The sequence below is a fragment of the Globicephala melas genome, chromosome 19, assembly GCF_963455315.2.
Source record: "Globicephala melas chromosome 19, mGloMel1.2, whole genome shotgun sequence".
NCBI lineage: Eukaryota > Metazoa > Chordata > Mammalia > Artiodactyla > Delphinidae > Globicephala > Globicephala melas.
The window spans coordinates 50722337-50748247 of NC_083332.1; the positions used below are offsets into that span (position 1 = coordinate 50722337).

Below are 25911 nucleotides of genomic sequence, written 5' to 3' on the forward strand. Positions count from 1 at the left end.
AGTTGGATCTGGTTCCAAATTCACTCACCGAGCTGCTTTTCCTCCAGAGTTCCCTGGAAAAAGCCCTCGGAGAATTTTCTAGATTAAAGCCATACCCTTTGAAACTCAAATTTCAAGAGACAAGGGATCCCCAAGCAGTGATCTCCTGGGCAGCTGAAGCCCCAGGAAGACACTTTCCAACCCGCACTCGGGGCGGGGATGCTCTTTTCACGTTCTGATAAAACCACAACCACCACCCTCAGCTCCAACTCGCACAGCCGACCCGGCCGCAAGATCAGGGCCTTCCCAGTTGTGCCACACTGGCTTAGGCCCAGGCCGCGCAGGGTGTGGGCATCCCGAGCGGAGAGAGGACGAACCAACGTACCCCAAGCGAGGCGTCCCAGCCCGACTGGCGCGGCGGGAGGCAGACGCCTCTGGCCCCAGTCTCAGCAAAGGCTCCTGGACGTCTTTTCCAAGCTCCTCTCCACAGCCGCTCTGTCTCCTCGCCGGGGGAGTCCGCTGCGGCTGATTTGTTCCGCAGGGTCCCAAGGCTATGAAGGGGTACCCAGTGACACCGGGGAGAGGGCTCCAGGAGGCATGGACTTGAGAAGCGGATACTAAGATATTGGAGGCACCTGGAGACCCAAGGCGGCGGGAACCAGCAAACAGGGCAGGATTCCCCCTGAAAAAAGAGAGGTGTCGTAAGAATGCGATGTTGGCGGAGCAGACCCGGGGCAAGGACAAGAAACAGACTCGGGCCCTCCTGCCCCGGAGCCCCCTGGGTGCCCGGCCCCGCGCCCCGCGCTACCTGGGCGGCCGCCGGAGGCCCGCGGCGCTGCTCTGCGCTGCCGGCCCGAGCGGAGCGCGCACAATGAGGCGCTTTCAGACGTGGCTGCGGTCCCGGAGCCGGCGGGCGGGAGCCGGAGCGGGAGGGAAGGAAGGAAAAAGCCGGTTGGACCCCGGCTCCGGCTACCCTGCCCACCTCGGGCGGAGGGGCCACGCCTCGGGGGAGGGGCGGCCGTCCAGCGGCGGGGGCGGGCGAGCCCCGGGGAAGGAGGGCACAGGTGGGCCCGGGGGGCTGCCGGGGGCGCCCGGCTTGGCCAAGGATGTCAGAGGGCGCTCGCAGAGTCAGCTCTCATCCCACTAATTGACCAAAAAGTTGTCTTCCCCCTCCAATCCCCAGAGAAGGGAGGCTACTGGGAACACAAAAGGCCCTTGTGAAGGAAATCGAATCTTAATTTTGCCCCTCCTCCTTCTCGGTGGCATCCTCACAGCGAAAGGACTTGGAATCCAAACCGCTTCCCAAGCCCCCAGCCTCAGCCCTAAACCAAGCCCCAGGCACCTTGATGCCAGGCGGATCCGCGCGGCCTCCCCGGGTAGTAGCCGAGCTGGGGGCCGGGACACCAGGTGGCCCTCAGGAGCTAGGCCTGCAGCTGGCTGTGCCCCCTCTTTCTGTCCCCTCCCTGCTCTAGCCTCAACTTGATAGCAGGTCCCGATAAATACAGGGTATGTTTCAATAAATAAAGATGCTATTTCCTCCTACAAATAACGGAGCAGAGTCCAAGCACCTGAAAAAGAAAGAGAATTCTGACCTCTTGTAATCCGCTGTGGGATCTAAAAGAAATCTCTGCCGCTGGAAGTATAAATTAGTGCATTCTTTCCAGGATGCGGTTTGGCAAGATGAATTAAAATCCTTATGAACGGGCTTCCCTGGTGGTGCAGTGGTTAAGAATCTGCCTGCCAATGCAGGGGACATGAGTTCGAGCCCTGGTCAGGGAAGAGCCCACATGCTGCGGAGCAACTAAGCCCCTGGGCCACAACTACTGAGCCTGTACTCTAGAGCCGGCAAGCCACAACTACTGAAGTCCGCGCACCTAGAGCCCGTGCTCCGCAACAAGAGAAGCCACCGCAATGAGAAGCCCGAGCACTGCAACGAAGAGTAGCCCCCGCTCACCACAAGGAGACCCGCATAGCAACAAAGACCTAACACAGCCAAAAATAAATACATAAAGTAAATATATTAAAAAAAAATCCTTGAGAACATCATAAGCTTTTGAATTCATAATTTCTTTCTAGGATCTAAAGAAAATAAACTAGCAAAAAGGATTTATAAGCAAGGTTCATAGACGTGTTGTTTATGATAGCAAAAAATGTTAGAAACAAAAGATTAAAAAGATGTGTATCAGAAAGCCAACAGTGATAACTTCTAGGGAGCAATTTACAGACAACTTATTTTCTTTAGGTTTCTGTAATTACACATTTCCCCCAATAGGCATTTAGAACTTATGTGGTCACAAAGAACCAAAACTTCTTTTACAAAGCATGAACATGAAGAGAAAGGAAGAAAGCTTTATTAATTGTTTTATCAATCTTACATGATGGGACCTCACCTGATTCAAACAGAAACTGGAAAATCATTTGGCAAAATAAGGGATTCCCCCCTGCCAAATATTAATTGTCTCAAACCATGATGTAGTGATGGGTTACAGTCCAATTAATAATATCCTGTATATTTCCATTTTTCCCCTCTTTCAGCTATAAGGTGTGATTCAGGTTCAGAAACTACCAACATCTGATCTGTAAATAATCTAATGTTCACCAGACGCAGTTGTAATTTTCCAGCCTGTGGTTTCCACACGCCATGTGGAGTTCACCAAAAATTCGCATTTACTTGGGGCAGGGCCACAAGAGTTTTGCGAAGAGCTAACAAAAGCTCCAAGGTTTTTGGGCAGAGCCCTGGCAAAGCAAGGCTGCTGGTGAGTAACCCCAAGAAGTGTGCACAACCTCTGCCCTCCCCATCCTCCCCTTTCCAAATACTCTCCCTCTAAAGAGCCACATGCAACCTTCCAGTTTGAACATTTTAATTATAAAGTTACAAAACATCATGGTTCTCTATACACATTTTGCATGAAAATAATGTAATAAAATGCAAAGCCATGTTTATACACATCTTCAGCTATCTTTCCATACTCATCACCTTTTGGTGATTCAAACCAGAAACCATTTTTAATTTAAATCTCAAGAAAAAAACTTTAGGCATATAAACAGCCCAAAATATTAAAAGAAAAAGCAGAGGGGTCGATATTAGGATATTTTTGTGCTTGGATACTTCAAAACAGGTTTGTTTCCAAAACTCTTATTTTGGTCAGCCTGAATGAAAAGGTGCTTTGGAAATAAAAACTGAGTCTCCAGGGTAAACTGAGGCATGCACTCAGGAGTGTGTGTGTGGATGGGAGTGAAGCGTGGATCACAGAGGGCATGTCCTTCCAGTGCCAGTGATATCTCGGTATCATAAAGCAGGTCCAGGTGTCCTTAGGGCGAGAATGGAGAATTCTCTGCAACAGAGGCCCATTCCAGCGGTCTCTTCGGCAGACACTCACTTAGTCATGAGGGTAATCTGGCTGGACTGCGTGTCATTCTGCTAAAGGCCAGGCCCCGACTGGGCTGCCTGGGCTAGCATCCTCTTTATGCCCTCCCTGCTCCTCGTGTGTCCTCTCCAAAGTGGCCCACTCTGATGGGCACCCTGTTCCTTAGTCGAGGGAAACACAAGTAGCTGGGCTTCCCGCTAGCCCTCCAAGTAAACTCTGTGGTTGTCAGGCAGTGGGAGCCAATACCAACAACAGCCCCTCTGTCACCCATGTCCTTTTCAAGAAGGGGGAGGGCTGTCAAGGAGAAGGAGTGGCAAGCGTCCAGGGTGTTGGGTGAGGGCCAAAGAGAAAGAACCTGTTGTTACACTCCTTACTTCCCCCACTGTTGCTGAGGGGCTTGTGAAAGGAACAGCACTTCTGACTGCAGCCTGCTATTCCAGGGGCCCAGACAGAGGGCAAAGAGCCAGCCACAGCAGGGCAGGGATAAAGGGCTGTTCAGCTGAGCCACCGACAGATGACTGTCTGTTAGACTCGGGGCAGGTGGATGGATGGTCCCAGTGTCCTCAAGTCGCCCACCCTCCCGCACGTGCACACATGTGCTCTGGAGCTCTCCCTTTCTCACTCTCCAGATCTCCAGTTAAAGGCCTCTCAGTGCTGGAAATCAGCTCTGAATGGGAAATTTAGATGCCCAGGAGTGGAAAGTGCTGATGATTTGCATATCTATCACCAGAGAGCCCTGAAAAGAGTAAAACGTGGTTTACAATAGGGGGAAGAAATACATAGCATGTTTCTCAGTTCAAGAGAGGAAAAGTCTTTGCTTGACCAGAGATGGGACTCTTTCCAAGCTCTCTGAACTGACTGTAGTTTTCTCCTGAAATTCAAGTCAGAGACAAAAAACAAAAGCAAATTATAGCCTTCAGGAACCCTCAGAAACATTTCCACAAACTAGTCCGTGATTATTTTTGTAGGCGCGTGGAAAATATAGAATTTGTGTAGAGGGAAATTAGAAAGGAATGTTCTTTGTCTCTGATAGGAAAAGCACACACGTGGGCAAGTTGGGCAAGTGTCCATAGGCTCTTTTCAGAAATTTCGTAAGATGACAGTCCTCAGAAGACAACAGTGAGGTAGCTTAGAGTTTTCAGACAGGGTCTTCTTAAGATAAATGCTCCTTATACAGTTCTCCCTGGGGCACTGCTGTTACAGGGATTGTGGTCACCACCTGATTTTGAAACACAAATCTTTTGATTCTTTCAAATACCCAGAGGAAGATAAGTAGGATACTGACATACTGGATCCAAGCAAACTTTATCATTTCCCAGAATCCTGGTAGATAAGTACAAACAGTTAAGGAATCACAGATGACATTTTCTAAGGAAATGTTAAACCAAAGGGTTAGTTTAGACAGAAAATGGCAAAAATGTTTCAAATACCCTTAAGATAAAAGAGATAATAAAAGATTATTAAAATATAAATATGGATGATTCTGATCTAGAAGAATTACTCAAGAAGAAATATGAACAGGAAATGAATATTTTTTCCTGTATGAACTGCAGACAGACAGTCATTTGCGTGGGGGCTACAAATGCAGCAATTTCCAGTCTGAGGCTTCCCACATCTGTTCCTTCCTGGGACAACTGAGGAATCCTTTCCTTTTTTGAAACCCAGCTACTGTTGGCCCTTTAACAGAAAGGATATGAGATGACTTCCATGGGGTATCGGATGACAGCATTAATGACAAATGGAGCTTCTGCAGCCCTTCCCACCAGCCAGATGGGGTTGGGGTCAGTCAGGATGGTGGTTACTGCAACACAATGGGGAGTTAATCCATGAACACTCTCTTCGGCAATAAAATATTGAGGGCTATAAAAATACTCTGACCTCTCAGGCAAATTCTGCACTTCAGAACTCATAGCAAAGAAATAATTCAAAAGGAAAGAGAAACTGAATGTTCAAAGTTGCTCACATATTATTTGTTAAAATACTTGTTAAAATAAGTTAAAAACTTGGAAACAGTCTATGTGTTCTACAATTGTTGAACGGCTAAGCAAAAGAATACTATGCTACCTCTGAAAAGAAAACCAATTAGAACTTTGTAGCAGTGTGGGAAAATATTTATATTACAAAGTACAAAAGAGAAGACAGATCATAAAGTGTCTCTAAACTATGATAGGAGCTGGGACTTCCCGTGTGGTCCAGTGGGGAGGACTCCGTGCTCCCAATGCAGGGGGCCTGGGTTAGATCCCTGGTCGGGGAACTAGATCCCACATGCATGCCGCAACTAAGAAGTCCGCATGCTGCAACTAAAAAAAAAAAAAAAGATCCTGCATGCAGCAACTAAGACCCGGTGCAGCCAAAATAAATAAATAATAAACTATGATAGAAGCTGTATAAAAAAATCTACACATGTACAAAGACTGGAAGGAATTAAGAAAGAAAAGTTGATTTGTAGATAAACGTTTTTGTGTTCTAAAATTCTTTATTTTTGGAATAATGCTGCTAGGGTATTACATAAAATCAGAAAGAAATACTGGAATTGCAGTTCCCTCACTTGTTAAATGTCTCTGTATAGTATCTATGATGTCTGGTTGCCAAGTAATGCTTTAGATGCCTTTAGAGAAAACCTCAGACCACCAAGCAGCCAGATGTGCTGAGTCAAGCACACACTCAGGGACAGCCTGAGAGCCCACCTCTTGAAAGGGATGGATACCCTCGGCCTTCCAGCTAGAACCTTGGGTGCTTTCTCCTACTGCAGCTGCTGACATGGGGTGAGTCATGCACAGTCCCTATTTCCATCTGAAAACTATGGACAGCAACTTGTCTTTGGCTTCTTTTACAGGTATGGTGTGGGGAGGAACTCACATATCTATACATATAAACCCATCAAGTCAGCGGTGGGATACATATGGCAGTTAACTGGCACTAACCTGCCAGACCTTAGGAGCAGTGGAGGGGATGGTTAGCGTGTGGGTCTTTAGATCAGGCGAAAAAGGACAAACCCTGAGCAACCTGTTCACCTTCCATAACTGAGGATTCACTGTTTTGTTTTTAATAAATAAATGTATTTATTTATTTATGGCTGTATTGGGTCTTCATTGCTGTGCAAGGGCTCTCTCTAGTTGCAGCGAGCAGGGGATATTCTCCGTTGTGGTGTGTGGGCTTCTCATTGTGGTGGCTTCTCTTGTTGCGGAGCATGGGCTCTAGGTGCGAGAGCTTCAGTAGTTGTGGCACGCAGGCTCAGTAGTTGTGGCTTGCAGGCTCTAGAGTGCAGGCTCAGTAGTTGTGGCGCACGGGCTTAGTTGCTCCGCCTCATGTGGGATCTTCCCGGATCAGGGCTCAAACCCGTGTCCCCTGCATTTGCAGGCGGATCCTTAACCACTGCGTCACCAGGGAAGTCCCAAGCATTCACTGGTTTTGATACTTTCATATGACGTGGGCTCTAATTCTGTTTCTCTCCAATAACGCCATTAACCTGCAAAGTCCTTGAGAAGCAGCTGAATGAACTCTCCCCATGACTCACCGTTCCTCTCCTGATAGGCAGCAACAATGTGTGTGAGGTCGTAGTCACGGGCAAAAGGGCTGGTCCCGTTGATTACAGATACCTGGGAGACAGGAGGATGTGATGTGAGCACTCAAGCGGCTTCCCCTCTGGTTTTTCCTGGTGTTTTTTTTTTTTTTTTTCAGTACGCGGGCCTCTCACTGTTGTGGCCTCTCCCGTTGCGGAGCACAGGCTCCGGACGCGCAGGCTCAGCGGCCATGGCTCACGGGCCCAGCCGCTCCGCGGCATGTGGGATTTTCCCGGACCGGGGCACGAACCCGTGTCCCCTGCATCAGCAGGCGGACTCTCAACCACTGCGCCACCAGGGAAGCCCTCCCCTCTTGTTTTTCTACCCTCCTGCCCACCCAGGCTGACCTCAGAGACAACCCTCTTTTGCTTGGTGGCCCATTCCAGTATTGATAATCTTTTCTTCAAGGATGAATGAACTCCTTTGCAACAATTTAAGTCATTTACTCTCAGTCTTTCTTTTTGCAGGGATGGAAACAAGGGGTCGATATCCACCTTTTACACCTTCTACACGTTAAAAGCTATTTATAAAATACCCCTTTCTATTCCAATGGGAGAAATGATTAATTTTTTTTAAGAGACCACATTTTCAACTCCTTTGTCTTTTTCTTGCTCTTGCCTGGATCCTCTAATTGATCTCTTTGAAATACAGAAATGGAAATAGGATAAAGCGCAAACAGTAAGCACATAATCTTTTGAAGAAAAGAAAGATCTGCCTTCTAATATCATATTCCTGTTGACATAATGTAATATACAAACTTTCAAATAAAAAGTGCTACATTAAGTATATATCTGATAGTCTCCTCCTTTTTAAAATACGCATGTTGGGACTTCCTTGGTGGCGCAGTGGTTAAGAATCCACCTGCCAATGCAGGGGACATAGGTTCGAGCCCTGGTTCAGGAAGATCTCACACACCGTGGAGCAACTAAGCCTGTGTGCCACAACTACTGAGCCTGCACTCTAGAGCCCGCGAGCCACAACTACTGAAGCCCGCGTGCCTAGAGCCCGTGCTCCACAACAAGAGAAGCCACAGCAATGAGAAGCCTGCGTACCACAACGAAGAGTAGCCCCCACTCATCGCAACTAGAGAAAGCCCGCGTGCAGCAACAAAGACCCAAAGCAGCCAAAAATAAATTAATTAAAACAAAACAAAATGTATGTTGATTATAGCTAGGTGACCACGAATCCCAGTTTATCTGGAACAGTACTGGCTTATGCCGATAACAAATGATAACATCTCATATTCATTTTCTAAAGTAGCCCAGCCAGGGACTTCCCTGGTGGTCCAGTGGTTAAGACTCCGTGCTCCCAACACAGGGGACCTGGGTTCAGGTCAGGGAACTAGATCCCGCATGCTGCAACTAAAAAAAAGATCCCGCATACCACACCAAAGATCCCACACGTGGCAACAAAGATCCCTTGTGCTGCAACTAAGACCCAGTGCAGCCAAATAAATAAATACTAAAAAAAAAAAAAAAAAAAAAAAGTAGCCCAGCCCAACTTATACGGGCCTCCCTGTGATAATGTAAAGGTTAGTAAAAAGTGATCAGATGCATGAGTTTTGGCCTCAGAGAGACAATTCATGGCTCCATTACTTTCAAGCTGTGGGACTTTGGGAAAATTAATCAATCCCTGTAAGCTCCAGTTTCCTCATGTGTGAGATGAGAGTTCATTCTCACATCAACTCTGAGTGCTTACAATGCAGCAGGCACTGTTTCAAGCGCTGGGGTGAGAGAAGACAGAAGACGGCAGCGCTTTTACCACTGAGGGAGATGGCAAATGAACAAACTGAAAATCTCTCTTTCATATTTCGGGTGGAGGTAAGGGGAGTAAACCTGGGTGAGGAATGATGGAGGGACAGGTAAATGTTCTTTAGAAGGAGTACCAGGGAAGGACTGTGCTCAGGAGCTTTGAACAAGGACCAGAATGGGGCAATAGGATAAGCAACCTAGAAAGGAGCATAGGGGGACAATGACAGGACCAGCGGCTGGAGAGCAGGGAAGTTGCAAGAGAAGGCATCTCATGAGGTTGCTGTAATGATTAAATGAGATAACACATTTAAACCTCTTAATTCAGACTGGCATGTTATATGCTTAACAAATCGTGGTTAGTATTCTTTTTCTTTTCTTCTTCTTTTTTTAAAATAAATTTATTTATTTATTTATTTAGGTTGCATTGGGTCTTTGTTGTTGCGCGCGGGCTTTCTCTAGTTGCCAGGGGCAGGGGCTACTCTTCGTTGCTGTGTGCAGGCATCTCATTGTGCTGGCTTCTCTTGTTGTGGAGCGCAGGCTTCAGTAGCTGTGGCACTCAGGCTCAATAGTTGTGGCTCCTGGGCTCTAGAGCACAGGCTCAGTAGTTGTGGTGCACGGGCTTAGTTGCTTTGAGGCATGTGGGATCTTCCTGGACCAGGGCTCGAACCCGTGTCCCCTGCATTGGCAGGCGGACTCTCAACCACTGCCCCACCAGGGAAGTCCCAGTATTCTTTTTCAAATATTTTACATGAACTGAAAAAGATCAACTGAAATAAATACACCGTGTGTGTGTGCCCACGCGTGCGCGCACCCAAAAACTATAAGCAATTCAATTCTTAAAAACAAAGACATATTCTTTTCCTCTCTTTTTACATGTAAATACAGGGGTATCTGTCTCCATATTTTAAAATAACTCGTGGTAAGAATTCCTCAGAAATCCTTTTCTATGCTACCCACAAAGACATGCTATTTCCAACGTTCCTTTCTCCCTCTTCAAAGAACTTGACAAACAGTAACATACAAGGACTTCCCTGGCAGTCCAGTGGTTAAGACGCCACGCTTCCAATGCACGGGGCACGGGCTCGATCCCTGGTCCAGGAACTAAGATCCCACATGTCGCGTGGTGCGGCCAAAAAAAAAAACCCCAACACACACACACACACACACACACACACACACACACACACACACAACAGTAACATACAGAAAGAAAAGACATGGACAGTAAGCAACATCCTTACGTTGTACCGAACATCTAGGCCACGATGGCTTAGGGGCTGCTTCTGCTGCAGCCTCAGGTCTCCGTTCACATATAACTGGGACCCCGGAACAGCGAAGGAGGATTGGAAGAACGCCATGCTCTGCATCACGAATGTCGACATCCTCTGAAGTCATTAGAAGGAGAGACAGTATCAATTTCGGCCAGATCCAAGGGGCTCTGGGTTCTAAGTGTCACCTGTCTGTAGTTGAAGCCTAGCCATCCCTCCTATGCCTCACTCAGCCATGCAGGAAATACTCTGCCCAGAACCCTCTGACCTATTAATAGCTCATGTAAATTAATGTGACCTCAATGAAAAACATTCAAATTTAACTTCTGCAGTGAAATCCCAAACGACACCTCTGAAAAGTCTTCTGCAGTGTGGGTTTTCCCAGAAATCAGAAAGGGGGCTCTGTTCTATTGAAAGACAAAAGGGAGAGGACTCACGTGCAGTTGGTAGGAGAAAGTCAAGATGAGCTGCACACCAAGAACGTGCTCCGTGGACTGCAGGGGAAGCTCCAGTTTAAAATGTAACATGTCCATTTTCCCATCCTGGTTCCTGTCTTCTTCTCTAGTCTAGGAAAGCCAAAAGAGGCCAGTGACCTCGCTCCTTAATAAGTCTGGGAGGAATGCATCTCACTGTTGGACGTACACAGTGACTCATAGTTCTGCCACACAGAGGCATTATCTTCCTCACCGGAAGAAAAGAGAAAAAGGGACTTCCCTGGTGGCACAGTGGTTAAAAATCCACCTGTCAATGCAGGGGACATGGGTTTGAGCCCTGGACCGGGAAGATCCCACATGCTGCAGAGCAACTAAGCCCGTGCACCGCAACTACTGAGACTGCGTTCTTGAGCCCGCGAGCCACAACTACTGAGCCCGTGTGCCGCAACTACTGCAGCCCGCGTGCCTAGAGCCTGTGCTCCGCAACAAAGAGGAGCCACCGCAATGAGAAGCCCGCACACCACAACAAAGAGTAGCCCCCGCTCGCCGCAACTAGAGAAAGCCCGCACACAGCAATGAAGACCCAACGCAGCCAATAAATAAATAAATTTATTTTTTTAAAAAAAAGAAAGAAAAGAAAAGAGAAAAATACATAGGTATAAGTGGATCAATCGTGGTGAAAGAGACACATATGCATGGCCCCTAAACTGCATACTTGGGCTTCTCAAATGTTCTAGGGCCAAACTGAAGAAGACCTGGAAGTGGCAGTAACGACAGTGTAAACATCTGGATGCATTGTTCTTTTTCAGTTGCCTCATTTGCTTTTTTGGTTTTATTGCTGGTGCTTTCTTTCCTTTTTAGAAACATGCCTGAGTTTGTGTGGAACATTTAAATAGCATATCAAAACAGACTTCTACTTCTCTAGAAGTCAACTTTTTGAAACAGAAAAGAAAGAATCCTAATCATTATGCATTCCCCAAACAGACTCAGCAGAAAAACACCAAGCTCTATTTATATATTCTTTAACCACAGTGCTTTGATTCAGATTCTCAGTGTTGGACTGATGTCAGGGCTTTATAGCCTAGTGCATCTTTTAGTACCAATGAATACAATGAAAAAGAAAGCTAAGTAAAATCAGTGAGGCATTAAAATTACACAGGTACTTTATAAATTATGGCCATGAAAGTGGGGAAGGGACCTCCCTGGTGGTCCAGTGGTTAAGAATCCGCCTTCCAATGCAGGGGACGTGGGTTTGATCCCTGGTTGGGAATCTAAGATCCCACATGCCACGGGGCAACTAAGTCCTCGGGCCACAACTCCTGAGCCCGCACACCACAACTAGAGAGAAGCCCCAGTGCCGCAACTAGGACCCAACGCAGCCAAAAATAAATAAATAAATACTAAAAAAAAAAAAGTAGGGAAAACAGAGATCCAAGGAGGGAAAAACACAAATCACAGATCCTTAAAAAACATCAGAATCCAGTCTCACCTCAGTGACCCTAAAATGACCTTAAAATGACTAGCAGGAAAGACTCACTGAAATGTGATCACTGGTGACATGATTCCTTGCCACAACTCGGGATCTTGTTACTACAACTGATCCTTTTCCACTGTAGGTTCCCAGAAGGATTCTGCTATGGGGTATCAGCATTCCCATCTGAATTCCCCATGTACTGATTCATTTGGTTTTCCACCACATCTTTATGTGGGGGAAGAGATTCTTTGTTCTTTTCCAGGCTAGTAAGGTCGTTTGAGATGGAGATATCTCAGTTTTCAGAACCTTTCAATCATTTCTTTCCTTCTAGACAATAATGTCCTTATCCTAGGCCTTGTTATAGAGAAACCTACCCTCTCTGTTCTGTTGGATACTATTTTCTCTGTCCTGTTACATCAGCTTTGCCGGTGTAGGCGAGGGATATCTGTTACCATGGCTGACGATCAGGTTACCGAGGCAATTATGTATTAGCAATTATGAGTAGGATGGAAAAGAGTCTGTGAATTCACAGGCTTGTCTTCCTGTGAATTTTTTTCAGTTGGTATCTGGGAAGATTTGGAAAACAAATCAGGTTAACTCTCTGTAGTGGATCCATGGCTTTTCTGGATCTTTAGGGTTGGATAGGAAGACAAAGATCAACAACTTGCAAGAGAGGAGAGTGACCAGGAGGGAAATGCCAGAAGAATCCAGACTCTAACACAGTCTGAGAGGGAGAGAAACACGTTTCATTTGACCTTTACAATAAGGCGAAGGTAAGCAGAGCAGTACTATCCCCATTGTATATATGAGAAAACCAAGGCTCAGAGAGATTAAGGGATTTATGGAGTATGGCTACTATTGGTAAAGACAGGATATGAAACCACATCTTTGACTTCAAATCTGATCCTCTTTCCAGGACCAAAATGTCCAGACTTAAACTCAAGGAGAAGATGTTGGTTAAGAAAGATCTTTTTGCAAGAAGCCAGCACACTTTTACACCATGTTCACAGAGGACAGAGATCCAGCACAGCACCATAATTGGTGTCTACTTGTTAAATCCATTCATTAACCTGTCAAATATTTTCTTTTCCTTTTTTTTTTTTTAACATTTATTTATTTGGCTGTGCTGGGTCTTAGTTATGGCATGTGAGATCTTTTTTTACTTGCGGCACACGGGATCTAGTTCACTGTCCAGGGATCGAACCCAGGCCCCCTGCACTGGGAACGTGGAGTCTTAACCACTGGACCACCAGGGAAGTCCCAACCTGTCAAATATTTTCTGAGGGCCTACTATGTGCCAGGCATTGCTTCAGGTTCTGGAAATATAATGGCAAACAAAATGGACAAAGTCCCCACCCTAATGGAGCTTACATTCCCAGCCAGGGAGGCAGAAAGTAAATCAACAAACAGATATGTGCTAACAGGTAGTGCTAAGTGTCACAAAGAAAAATGAAGCAAACTAAAATTAGAGAATGACCAGGACAGAACAAAAATTTTTATACAAAGTATTCAGGAATACCTGACTGTCCGAGAAGTCAGGTGAAGTGAGGTGATAAGACATATAAATGTCTTGGGGAAGAGTGATCCAAGCTAATAAAGCACACATACTCTGGGTGAAAGCGGGTCAGTGTTTAACGGAGTGAGATGAGGCCAGTGCAGCTGAGCAGAGTGCATGAGCTGGAGACAGTGGAAGATGAGGGCCCAGACAGGCTCATGGGGATGAGTGATGGTGCAAATGGTGCATCTCCCACAGAGGACCTGTCACCAAGTAAGACTCTCGCTCCCTTGGGGCTGGCAAGGTGAGTTACAGCACTGTGCTATCACTTGGACCACTGATGGAATCAATTAGCTAATTCCATTTACTTCAAACCAAGCTTAACACAAAATGCAACAGCTACAAAGGCAGGTGTTCAATGAGCTAATTTTTTTTTAACATTTTTTAAATATTTATTTATTTATTTTTGGCTGTGTTGGGTCTTTGTTGCTGCACATAGTTGCGGCGAGCAGGGGCTACTCTTTGTTGTGGTCTGTGGGCTTCTCATTGCGGAATACGGGCTCTAGGCGTGCAGGCTTCAGTAGTTGTGGCGCACAGGCTTAGTTGCTCCGAGGCCTGTGGGATGTTCCCGGACCCGTGCTTGAACCCATTTCCCCTGCATTGGCAGGTGGATTCTTAACCACTGCGCCACCAGGGAAGTCCCCTCAATGAGCTAATACTTCTTTAACACAAGTTTAGGATTAGTGACTAAAATCCAATGGGTGTGTCTGGCTAAGAGAATTCATAAATCACATCATCACCTTATTTCTATAAGGTATATGTGCAATTTGGAGCAATTTTTATATCCACGGTTCATCCTGTCTCATCCCTCTGCATACCCCAGGAGAGAAGTATTATTACTAGTAATAATTAGCAATAGTTAGAGAGGTAGGTACTGTCATCCTCTTTATATAATTACTTTGAGGCCAAGAGAGGGTATGGAACCCAATGACAGAACTGGGGTTAGAACTTAAGTTTACTGACTCCTGATTCTATAATAGCCCATAAGAACCCTAATTTCAAAGATTTCTGGAGTTAAAACAGGTAATCCTTTACAGATATGTGTGAAATCAATACTAACACACTAGATAGGATAAATACAGGCATCGTTGGATTTAGTCAATGCCCATCAGTCCACCTGTATCAATCAGGGTCCAATCAGGAAGGAAGAAATGAAAATAAGCAGTTATTTTAACAGGGGAATGTAGTATAGGGGATAACTAATAACACAGGCATTAGTGGACTAAAAAAGCAAACAGGGAACACTTTTTGCAGGATAACTACCTAGGGCCGGAGAAGAAAAGGAAGAGGCTGGCGTTACCTCAAGGAGCTAGGACTCAGACCTCAAAAAGGGAGTGCTGTCAGCTGGTACTGGTACCTTTGGAGCTAGGATGAAGAACCCATGAGGGAGTCAATAAGGCAGGAGGAAAGATGTACTCCTTGCTGTTTGCATCACCCCAGCAATGGTTCTTCACCCTGGTTGCAATTTCTGGTTTTCTGCCACTCCCAGAACAAGGCTCACCATGCCTCCTACTGGCAGAATCTAACAGGGAGCCAGTAGGCAGAGGAAAATGTGGTTTTCAGTATCTCAGCATGAGCATCACAAAGGAGAGTATAGGAGGGTAGGTTTGGAGCTGAGACAAGACCTAATAACCAGCACAGCATCTGACAGTAAGAGTAGCTGTATATTTAACTAGTGCCATTGTTTCCACAGTGCCTTGACTTGCAACATTTTTCTCATCAGGGATTCTACAGTATTTGATAGTTTGCTGGAATTTTATTTGGTTCCTGTTTGTATTCATATCTTTTATTCTCTAGAGTCATACTCTTTTTTTTTTCTTTTTTTTTTTTTTTGCTGTGCCACGTGGCTTGCAGGGTATTAGTTCCCTGACCAGGAATCAAACCCAGCTCCTGGCAGTGAAAGCACAGAGTCCTAACCACTGGACCACCAGGGAATTCCCTAGAGTCATATTCTTTTACTGAAGGTTAATTTCCTAGTTTATACCAGTGTCCACTTTACCATATACTTGTCATCATTGGGGTTTTCCATTTTTTCTTTTTAAGCTGATAGTACTCTTTGACACCAGTCTTTGGGTCTCCAGCAAAGTAGGAACTACTACTCCATGTCTCCTAGACACATAAAATCCTTGCTACCTGTATTTCAATTAACCTAAGATACCATTAATTATAAAATGTACCAATATTTTATATACCAGTAAGAAAGCAAAAATATTTCCAATTAAACTATGACACAATGCTTTCTAATCACTAAGGGTATTTATGTTATACTTATTGAAAGAGCTTTTAGAGTTAGGCATATTAATATCAGATATCCTATTTATGCACATAGAAAAATATATGCAAAATAAATTGATCCAGGGATTCTTAAAACTTCTTTACATCATGATTCTTTGAATCATTTTTTGACTCAGTATTATCCATACTTTTCTATGCAAGTTTGTCCTTTGTGCCATGAAGCACACTGGTGCTTTTTTACAGCATTTAAAAAACATTCACTAAGGGAACTAAAACTCACTGGTCTGGGTTCATAAGCAGGCTTTAAAATTCTGTGGAGTTATCCTACTATTAAGTGCCTCTTGAACCTTCCCTTACCTGCTTATCACTTGGTTCTTAGGGTTAAAATGTTTTATTATTGTCTCTGGGGTTTTCTTTCAAGTTGCTGATGTCCCTTCTGCAAGTTTTGGTGCTGGTACTTTTGAGTTTTCATATGTAGTCAATGAGGACTAGCCAAGCCTGTCTTCTGGACAACAGCTATTGTAAGATACCACTGACAGGGCTTCCCTAGTGGTGCAGTGGTTGGGAGTCCGCCTGCCAGTGCAGGGGACATGGGTTTGTGCCCCGGTCCGGGAGGATCCCACGTGCCGCTGAGCGGCTGGGCCCGTGAGCCATGGCCGCTGAGCCTGTGTGTCCGGAGCCTGTGCTCCGCAGCGGGAGAGGCCACAGCAGTGAGAGGCCCGCGTAAAACAAAACAAAACAAAACAAAAAAGATACCACTGACAGGCAGACACATTCTGATTTCGGAGAGGAGAAAAAACATGTCTCAGACACACAATACTCTCCACTCATCTTCTTGCATCCTCTTGTAGTCTTCAGCCCCCATATTCTCCGGGTCACACATGCTTAAAGAACCAAGTCAGGCTCATTGAGGAAAAAGGTCACTCTGTGCTTTTTTTCTTCTTTCATTAGAAACAAGAAACTTGACTTTTAAAGCATTAAAAGCATAGGGACTTTAGAGACGCTGTCCAAAGTGAGCTGACGAAAGCAGAAACAAGGCCGTTTCTGACTTCTAAGGCATTTTCCCAAATTAGCACCCGCAAAGCCACCTCCAAGCATTTGGTCAAACTGTTTTTTTTTTGGTTTTTTTTTTGCGGTACGCGGGCCTCTCACTGTTGTGGCCTCTCCCGTTGCGGAGCACAGGCTCCGGACGCGCAGGCTCAGCGGCCATGGCTCACGGGCCCAGCCGCTCCGCGGCATGTGGGATCCTCCCGGACCAGAGCACGAACCCGTGTCCCCTGCATCGGCAGGCAGACTCCCAACCACTGCGCCACCAGCGAGGCCCTCATTTGGTCAAACCTTGACCTAAAACCACTGCTTCCTTGGCTCTCTGGGCAGTTTCTTGGACAGGTCGTAGTCAGTCTAGCTTTATGTTCAGAGTTAGAAGAGTATTTTGCTGCACTAGGGTTAAGAGTATAAGACACAAAAGACGAAACCTTGGGGACTTCCTTGGTGGTCCAGTGGGTAAGACTCTGCGCTCCCAATGCAGGGGGCCAGGGTTTGATCCCTGGTGGGAGAACTTGATCCTGCACAAATGCCTCAACTAAAAAAAAAAGATCCTGTGTGTCACAACTAAGACCCAGAGCAGCCTAAATAAATAAAAATAAATCTTAAAAAAACCCCAAGAAACCCTTGAGCTGTAGTCCTGACTGCTCAGCTGAGAGCTAGAAACTGTCACTTAGCTCTGAGTCTCGTTCTCTTCATCTGTAAAATGGGGGTATAACCTCTACCTCACAAGGTTACTGTGAGGCTTAAAGAGATAATATATGTAAAATATCAATGGCTAACACTTTACTAAGTGATTGTTAAAGGCCAAGTATCACATACAGGAATTTAAATGTATTATCTAATGACGAAATGCTTAGCATATGCCAGAGGCACGGTAAATCAATAGCAATTTCAATTTTATTCATTTATTTGGCCGTGCTGTGGGGCTTGTGGAATCTTAGTTCCCAGACCAGGGATCTAGTCAATGAAAGCGCGAAGTCCTAACCTGGAAATTCCCAATAGCAATTTTTATTACTATGGCTTGTAAGCATATCACCAGGATATCACCAACCTGCTTTTAAAAAAATTTAGACATAATTCACATACCATAAAATTCACCCTTTTGCTACAATTCAGTAGATTTTAGTATATTCACAAAGTTCTATCACCACTGATTCCAATTTCAAAACATTTTCATCAGCCCCCTAAGAAACCACATACCCATCCTCACTAGCAGTCACTACCCATCTCTCCTCTCCACCAATTAATTCCCCAAGTTCCTGGAATCCCTAATCTACCTTCTGTCTCTACAGATTTGTCTATTCTGGACATGTCATCTAAATGGAATCATACAACATGTGCTGTTTTGTGGTTGAATTCTTTTACTTAGCAAAAAGGTTCATCCATGTTGTAGCACACATCATGACTCCATTCCTTTTTGTGGTTGAGTAATATTCTATTGTACGGATATAACATTTTGTTATCCATTCACTCACTGATGGACGTTTGGGTTGTTTGGACTTTTTTTTTTGAATTGTTATTGCTCTTATGAATGAGGCTGCTATGAACATTTGTGCACAAGTTTCTGTGTACACATGTGTCCTCAATTTTGGGGGGTACACATATGCCTAGGAGTAGGGATGCTGGGACACAGGATAACTCTACGTTTTTTTTCTTTATTTTGGAAAGAAAATCACTTTATTCTAATTAATTCACAAACAAAAGCTTGTTTAAGAGGCCAAACATCCACCCAGCCCCAAACTCAATACCATCTCATGAGCTTCTACATGGTGAGAATACCCTCTTCCACTGCAATTGTGAAGCACAAAAGCTATTAATGATCGAGGAGAGGCTTAACTGGTGGCTTCACACTTTATATCTTCACTATCAATTATATTTTTAATGCTAAATCAACATGGTCATGAGAGATGATTTTTCATGTCTTCAGTTGGAACTTCTTGATGAAGCTAACCTGTTCGCCAATTTGCACTCTTTCAGCACCTCACTGAAACCTTCACAAAGCTTAAGGTCACCCTGGTTCAGTGCACACTCCAAAAACTATTTCACCTGAAAAAAGCATGGGCCATTCTGCTGCTGCTGTGCCGGCTGGGTTCCCTGAGGCTCCCGGTAAGTGACGTCAGGCCTTGAGGGCTCAGTATTACTTCCTCTACTGAAGCCACCAGGGAGGGCATGACCCAGAGTGTGGCGGACGCTGGCTGCAGTGGTTGCCATCTGGGCCATCAGACCTGGCTGCCGGGGAGCAGCAGCAGGGGAGCCAACAGCAGACGGTGGAGCCGCTGCTGGTGGCTGAGCTGCGGGCGCTGGCCTGGGCACGGTTCTCATCTGAGGGGCCCGGCTGGCTGGAGGGGCCACGCCGAAAGCGCGGCTTCGGCTTCCAGAGGAATCTTAAATGCGCGGCGAAGCGGGGACTAGAAGAGCGAGGATAACTCTATGCTTAACTTTTTGAGGAACTGCCAACTATTTTCCAAAGTAACTGTGGCATTTTATATACTTACCTGCTTTTAAAATGTTACTGGTTTTTTGGTTTGCTTTTGTTTTACACGGCGCTTTCTAAATTTTTCCTTTAAAAATTGTTGTCATTGTAATTTTAAAATTTTGAATACGTATTACATTCCCATGTTACAAAATTATAATGGTACAAAAGGCTATGTAGTGAAAAATTTCTCTCCCACCTTAACCTCAGCCACCTAGTTCCTTCCCCAGAGCAATCAATGTTGTCAGTTTCTTTTGAATTCTTCCAGAGACAGCTGAAGCATGCATGTGTGTGTATGTAAATACACACATTCGTATATTTTGGGTTTTTTTTCTATTTTTATACAAATGGAAGCATAGTATATACAATTTTTGTTTTTTACACATCAATTTCTCTTGGAGGTAATTCCACATCAATAGATATAAATCCAACTTCATTAAAAAAAAAGCTATGTAACATTCCACTAGGTAGATGTAACAACTTTTTAAATGAGTCTTCTATTGCTACATAGGTTGTTTACCATTTTTTAAAATTTATTTATTTTATTTATTTATTTTTCGCTGCGCTGGGTCTTCGTTGCTGCGCGTGGGTGTTTCTCTAGGTGTGGCGAGCGGGGGTTACTCTTTGCTGTGGTGCTTGGGCTTCTTATTGCAGTGGCTTCTCTTGTTGCAGAGCACAGGCTCTGGGCGTGTGGGCTTCCGTAGCTGTGGCACTCGGGCTCAGTAGTTGTGGCTCGCAGGCTCTAGAGAGCAGGCTCAGTAGTTGTGGCGCACGGGCTTAGTTGCTCCGCGGCATGTGGGATCTTCCCAGACCAGGGCTTGAACCCGTGTCCCCTTCATTGGCAGGCAGATGCTTAACCACTGCACCACCAGGGGAGCCCTGTTTACCATCTTTTGATGCTACAGACAATGCTGCAATGAGCAACTTTTTACATATGTCATTTCACATGTGTGCACAAACCTTAGGATACCTTACTAGAAGTAGAAGCAGGCACATGAATTGGTAATTTTGACATATATGGACAAACAAATATGGTCCTTAAAAGGGTTTTATCAATCTATACTCCCACCAGAGATATACAGGAGTGTATGCACAATTCCCTACATCTTGCTCACCGTGCTACGAAACTTCAATTTTTGCCTATTTGATAGATAAAAATGATATCTCAATTATTCTTAATTTGCATCTAATTACGAGCACGATTTCATATGTTTAAGAGTTATGTGTTGAGAAATACAATACTGCCTGCCACATCAGTAAACAAAGGATGTCACGGTCATTAGCGATTACACCCACGCTGATGGTGAGCTGGCGAGCCCTGAGGGAACTCAGGACAGAAACAAAAATACCTGCCATCTAGCAGCCATCAGACTGCAGCCACTCCCCATGGTGCACCCTGAGGAAATTCAGGATGTGAAAACACAGGATACTGGCCCCAGACAGCTGAGGTGCATATCAAAGGAATGATTTCAGTGAGCCCAAACTCTAGCATCTTCCCATACATAGCAAAGCGCTAAATTCCTTAACTTGAGATCTAGTTTTCTTTTACTAACAGTAATCTTTTGTTCCTACTACCTGCCCTTTGTTGCAAAACTCCTGTATATCCTACCTCACCTCCTTGGAGCAGTTTTCTCGGGGTTACTAGAGATGCTGCCTCCTAGGCTTGAAGTCCTCAGTATGTCTGCCTAATAAAACATAACTCTCAACTTTTAGGCTGTGCATATGTTTTTTTAGTTCACAGTGTGTTTTGTCTTCTATAAACTGTTCATATTTTGTCCATTTTTTTACTAGGTAGTTGGTCTTTTAATTATAGATCTGTAGGCACTTTATGTTAGGAAAATTAGCCCTTTACAAGTGATACAAATAGTCAAACTTTTTTCCTTGTTGTCATTTGTGTTTTGGCTTTGCTTATGGTTTTCACCAGGCCAATGATTTTTTAAATTATATACTTGTATTTATCAAAAAAGTTTCTTTTATGCCTTCTAAATTTTACGTCATACTTAGAGATTTAAAAGCTTTCACTCTTGGGGGCTTCCCTGGTGGGGCAGTGGTTGAGAGTCCGCCTACCGATGCAGGGGACACGGGTTCGTGCCCCGGTCCGGGAAGATTCCACATGCCGCAGAGCGGCTGGGCCCGTGAGCCATGGCCGCTGAGCCTGCGCGTCTGGAGCCTGTGCTCCGCAACGGGAGAGGCCACAACAGTGAGAGGCCCGCGTACCGCAAAAAAAACAAACAAACAAAAAAGCTTTCACTCATTTGTTTCAGTACTTTTATGATTTTTAAATTTAATTTTGATCTATCTGGACTTTAATTCTGCTGTACAGTCTCTGAGGACTAGCTCCATCTTTACGCACTGATTTGAAATGCCACCTTTGTCATATTAGGGTCCATTTCCATACTTTTTATATAATTCCCCAAACCACACTACTTTACTTATTAGAGCTTTAAGGTATAGTTTAATATCTGGTAGACCTCTTTCCCTTGTATTGATATTATCCTTTTTCTCCTAGAATTTTTGCTTACGTTTTTTCTGTATTTCCTTTATATCTTCTAACTATTTATTTGTATCTCATGATTTCAAACTATTCTCAAACCAAGAGCTCAGCCAGCAAGGAAGCAAATAATTTACTGAGAAAGACTGTAGACAAGGTCATAAATTACTTATAGAGGCTTAGAATGGAGAGAAAAAAAAAAAAGAAAAAGGAGCTTTGGCTTTATGTTTTACAGTGTAAAACTGCCCAGTATTAAAGAGGATTCATAGCTCTGGACACCATAAAAACAAGAGGTAGTCTTGGCTTCACAAAATCGCAACACACACACACCAGAAGTAGGGGGTTGGTGGGCAGTGCTCTCAAGGGAGTAGTTTCTGGTTACAGAGATAAGAGGCTAACTAGCAATCCAACTGGGAAGCCAACCCAGGTCATGGTAGATGAACAAGTGAAAAGAACACATGAATGAAACCTAATGCTGTATCCTTGTTTTCATGATTATTTTAAGTTTTCATGATTATTTCTTAGACTCAAGTAACCAGAAAGTATGACAGATAGGAATAAACAAAGGTAAAGAAAAAATTTCTACCAAAAATTTAAAAGATAAGGAATGCTAACCTAAAGTACAACTAACAAGTTAATTTTTTGTGTGTTTGTAATACAAACAAGAACAACAACCTTTGTTTCCACTTTTGGAAAGGAAACACAGGTGGAACAGAAGTACAGTGGGTTTACAGGGAAAAGGAAACGTACCTCGATGCTGGACTCTCACCCACAGTCACCCTTCCCCAGAGGCATTATAATCGCAAATGAGATTTGAGATAATAAAAATGGGCAATATGTCACGATTAGGGAGGAGCTGCGAAAATAAATTTGTCTCTACTCCACTTCTATTTTTAAATAAATTTAAAAGACCTGATCATTTAAAGAATCAGTGTTCAACAATGTTTGTTACAAAAACCTGCAGGCTTCCACCCACAGGGCAACTAATTTTGCCTCATTTACCTTATTATTTAGAAATGTATCTCCATGACTTTACACAACCTTGGCATTGTTGGCACTTCTCAACTTCCATTTCAGGCATCCTCTATTGTCTTCCCACAAGGAGGGATGATTTAGTTTTCTTTCCCCCTCCCTTCCAGCCAGCACTGCCGCCTTCCCATCCCCCCAGTAGCGTTAAAGTCTTATTCTGGTTAGTTAACATTCAGTGTTCACCAAATTATGATATGTAAATCCTATTCATAACTCTGACTGCTTTTCCTTACTTTTATTTTTCTGGAGTTAATAATTATTTTATTTGCTTGCTTAGTTTTCTATGTATTTATACAATTTCAACAAACAGCTTCTATTCCAATTCCTCACAATTTGATGTCTAAAGGTGTATGACTTATTCAAAATCTTGTTCACTGCAGTATTCTACTAGTGAAAAAGTAAAAGCAAATCAAAAATCCACCAACAGGCAACTGTTAAATCCACTGCAGTTTTCCATATCATGAAATACTTTGCAGACCTTAAAACGAAGGTTAATTAACAAGTATTGACACATGTACCAAACTGAGCCTTTAATTTTATGTCATTATACGTACCTGTAACTCTTTAATATTTTACAATGAGCATTCATTTTTATAGTCAGGAAAAAAAAGGACATTTAAAGTAATCATAAAAATAATCGGAATCATATTTTGTTTGCGGTTATTCATACGACCAGTCAGATTTTAAAATTTTTGTCATTTTGTTTAGTTGCTGGGCAAAAAGTCAATTTTTTTTTTCCGCTGCACAAATTTGACTGTAGGCCAATCATCTCAGAGATGTCTAAAGAGATGCAACTTTGGAAGAAGGAAATCCAGATTTTTCCTACTTCTAAAGGAAAAAGTTTTCAGAAAATGAGTGTAAAGGGGGTGATTGTATAGGAAGCCCTCACTTATCTTGAGCCAGATACAAGATTACAGACAGTAAAATGCTTCATTTTCATCCCAGACAGCGGCAGGATGGAGCGGCATCTAAGGAGGCGAGCCCAGGGAGGCGGGCCTGGGCCAGCAGCACATTCTGCGGAGGTTGCTTAACCAACCAGCACGTTGGCTTCCGCGTGTCAGTCTGCCTAAAAATGCCTGACCTTTCCGTTCCTACCGAGTGCTGATGCACTACTGCAGCTGCACGACGGGGTAATTAACTAGACCACCACTCGGCCTTCACGACTCATAAGGCAACTTTCGCGACCACCCTTCCATTAGGAAGGGGCAGGCCCACGGAAATGACGGGGTCGGACACAGGTTGCCCCCCAGGTTTCTAGCCTCTGTATAGGTCACAGACGCTGACAGCTGTAGCTAACTTTATTGGGGTGGTGGACGGCTTGGAGAAGTCGAATGAAACAACAAATTTGCTCCCCAGGAAATTAAACATAAGCTCGGGTCAGTGAACTTGTGCACAGAACTTCCCGTGGGTTCGTGACTCCCTCAGACCCAAGCCGGGCTCCCCCGGACACAGGGGCCGGGGCTCCGGCCGCGGCGCGCCCTCCCATCCCTTCCCCCATCCCCACCGCAGCCCAGTACCGGCGGGCGGCTGGGCCCAGGCGGGAACCACGCACCGAAACGAGCGGGACGCGCAGGTGATCCCCCTGCAGCCGGTTGAAGGCGGGAAACGTGCTCCAGGCTAGGAAACCACCGTGCTCGGGTCCTAGCAAGGCCACGAGCAGCACCTGGTGCTGGAAGCGCACGGTCGGCTGCTCCTCATAGCTGCTCCGTTTTAGCCAAAACCCTGAGGTAAAAAGGGCGGGAGGCGGAGGGGCCGAGGTCAGGGAAGCCGGCGCGGTCGCCGCGGAGAGCCGCGTCGCGCACCGGCCGGGGGGCAGGCTCACCGTGGCTCCGGAAGGCCACCAGCAGCGGCGGGATGTACGTGAGCGCGGCGGACAGCATCAGGAACAGCGCGGCCTTAGAGCAGAGCCCCGCGCGGTAGCCCCGCTCCACTGGGTGAGAGAAGAGCTCGTAGAGCGCCATGAGGGCAGCGGTGAGTCGGGCCAAGAGCTCGGGATTCCTCGGCGGTTCCAGAGATTCGACAAACTTTGGCTTCTCCTGGTTGCCATAGCCTTGGTCTCCACGGCAACCGACGGGGCAGGGAAAGGAACCAATAGCAAGGAGACGGGCTTCGGTAGGGGTGGGGCTAACGGGGCGGCGCCCGCAACTGAAGTGTAGTCGTCGCTTTACGCATTACTTGCGCTTTCCCAAAGGCGGACTGTTTCTGTGTACCAAAGTCGTAGCCATCGCCTGTGTTAACATTTTTGTAAAATAAGATTTTCATAAATGTTGACTTAAAGTAAATACTTGCATATGTGTCATTTGTTAATCCCCAATATGGTTCATTGTGTACTTAAGTCCAACCAGTCACAGCACACCCTACATTGGAGGAAAACACAGAGAACATAAATGTGGCCGTGGTCCTGGACCTGATCCTGCGCCAAGACCAAACCATGTCTCTTTGTCTCCAAACTTTCTATCGCTTTCATTATACTCCATAGCCGGACAGAAACAGGACACAAATCTCCCTGCTCTTCGAGAGAGAGAAAGGATAATTACTATATAGCTCTGCTATACTTTGTTACCTTAATTGGGCACAAGCTTGGCTACCTGTTTTAGGGGAAGCTATGCTCCTCTCCAAAGATAATGTTGGAGTATCACTTAATTGAATGCTTTCCCCCCACTCCACCCGCCCCCTAGTATTTCGAACATGGCAGAAGGAATTTTTTTTAACATGGTCAATAGCCAAGTTCTTCATCAAAAGGATCACATTGCAGTTCCAAGAGATAATGTGAGGTTTGTGCTCAGAATGGAGTCCAGTAGTAGATGCTCCTATTTTGAAGGCAACCTAGAAGGATTTTTTTCCTTCTAGTTTTATTGAGGTTTAATTGACATACAGCACTGTATAAGTTTATGGTGTACAGCATAATGATTTGAGTTACATCATGAAATGGTTACCACAATAAGCTTAGTGAATATTGCTTATCTCATATAGATTAAAAATTAAATAGAAAAAAATTTTTTCCTTCTGATAAGAACTCCTAGGATTTACTCTTTCATATATAACATAGAGCAGTGCTAATTATATTTATCATGTTGTACATTACATCCCTAGTACTTATTTATCTCATAACTGTAAGTTTGTACCTTTTGACTTCCTTCATCTAATTCCCCCCTCCCTCCACCTTGCCTCTGATAACCACAAATCTGATCTCTTTTTTATGAGTTTGTTTTTGAAGTATAATTGACCTACAACACTATGTAAG

The 25911-nt window shown here is 44.8% G+C and overlaps 2 protein-coding genes and 1 pseudogene across 3 annotated transcripts in view; all 3 read right to left on the reverse strand.

Moving 5' to 3' along the window:
- Window positions 1-24624, reverse strand: part of CHST6 (carbohydrate sulfotransferase 6) — a 44066-nt gene extending 19442 nt beyond the window's left edge. The window contains exons 1-2 of one of the 2 annotated variants that reach the window (XM_030863310.2): window positions 24490-24624; window positions 365-661 (exon numbers count right to left, since the gene is read on the reverse strand). The gene's annotated coding sequence lies outside the window, so the exon portion shown is untranslated. Of the gene's footprint in view, window positions 1-364; window positions 662-787; window positions 904-24489 lie in introns of those variants that run through there. The other variant, XM_060288957.1, reaches the window with a different exon arrangement.
- Window positions 2176-24731, reverse strand: TMEM231 (transmembrane protein 231). Its single transcript, XM_030863308.2, has 7 exons — window positions 24490-24731; window positions 24220-24389; window positions 10367-10495; window positions 9903-10046; window positions 6865-6946; window positions 5043-5148; window positions 2176-4681 (listed from the first exon to the last, which is right to left on the reverse strand). Exons 1-7 carry the CDS (start codon window positions 24626-24628, stop codon window positions 4501-4503), a joined length of 951 nt encoding a protein of 316 aa, XP_030719168.1. The 5' UTR covers window positions 24629-24731; the 3' UTR covers window positions 2176-4500.
- On the reverse strand, window positions 18598-20503 carry LOC115856989 (coiled-coil-helix-coiled-coil-helix domain-containing protein 2 pseudogene; annotated as a pseudogene).
- Window positions 24732-25911: the final 1180 nt, after the last annotated feature.

Bases quoted from the DNA above. Each gene is read 5' to 3' on its own strand.
- TMEM231 (XM_030863308.2), bottom strand. From the start codon at position 24,628: ATGGCGCTCTACGAGCTCTTCTCTCACCCAGTGGAGCGGGGCTACCGC. The intron at 10,496-24,219 runs GTGCGTGGTTCC...TGGCTTTCCTAG, and splicing joins TGCGCGTCCCGCTCGTTTCG to ACTAGAGAAGAAGACAGGAA. The intron at 4,682-5,042 runs ATATCCTTTCTG...AACTGTTTGTAC, and splicing joins TACCCCATGGAAGTCATCTC to TTATCTACCAGGATTCTGGG.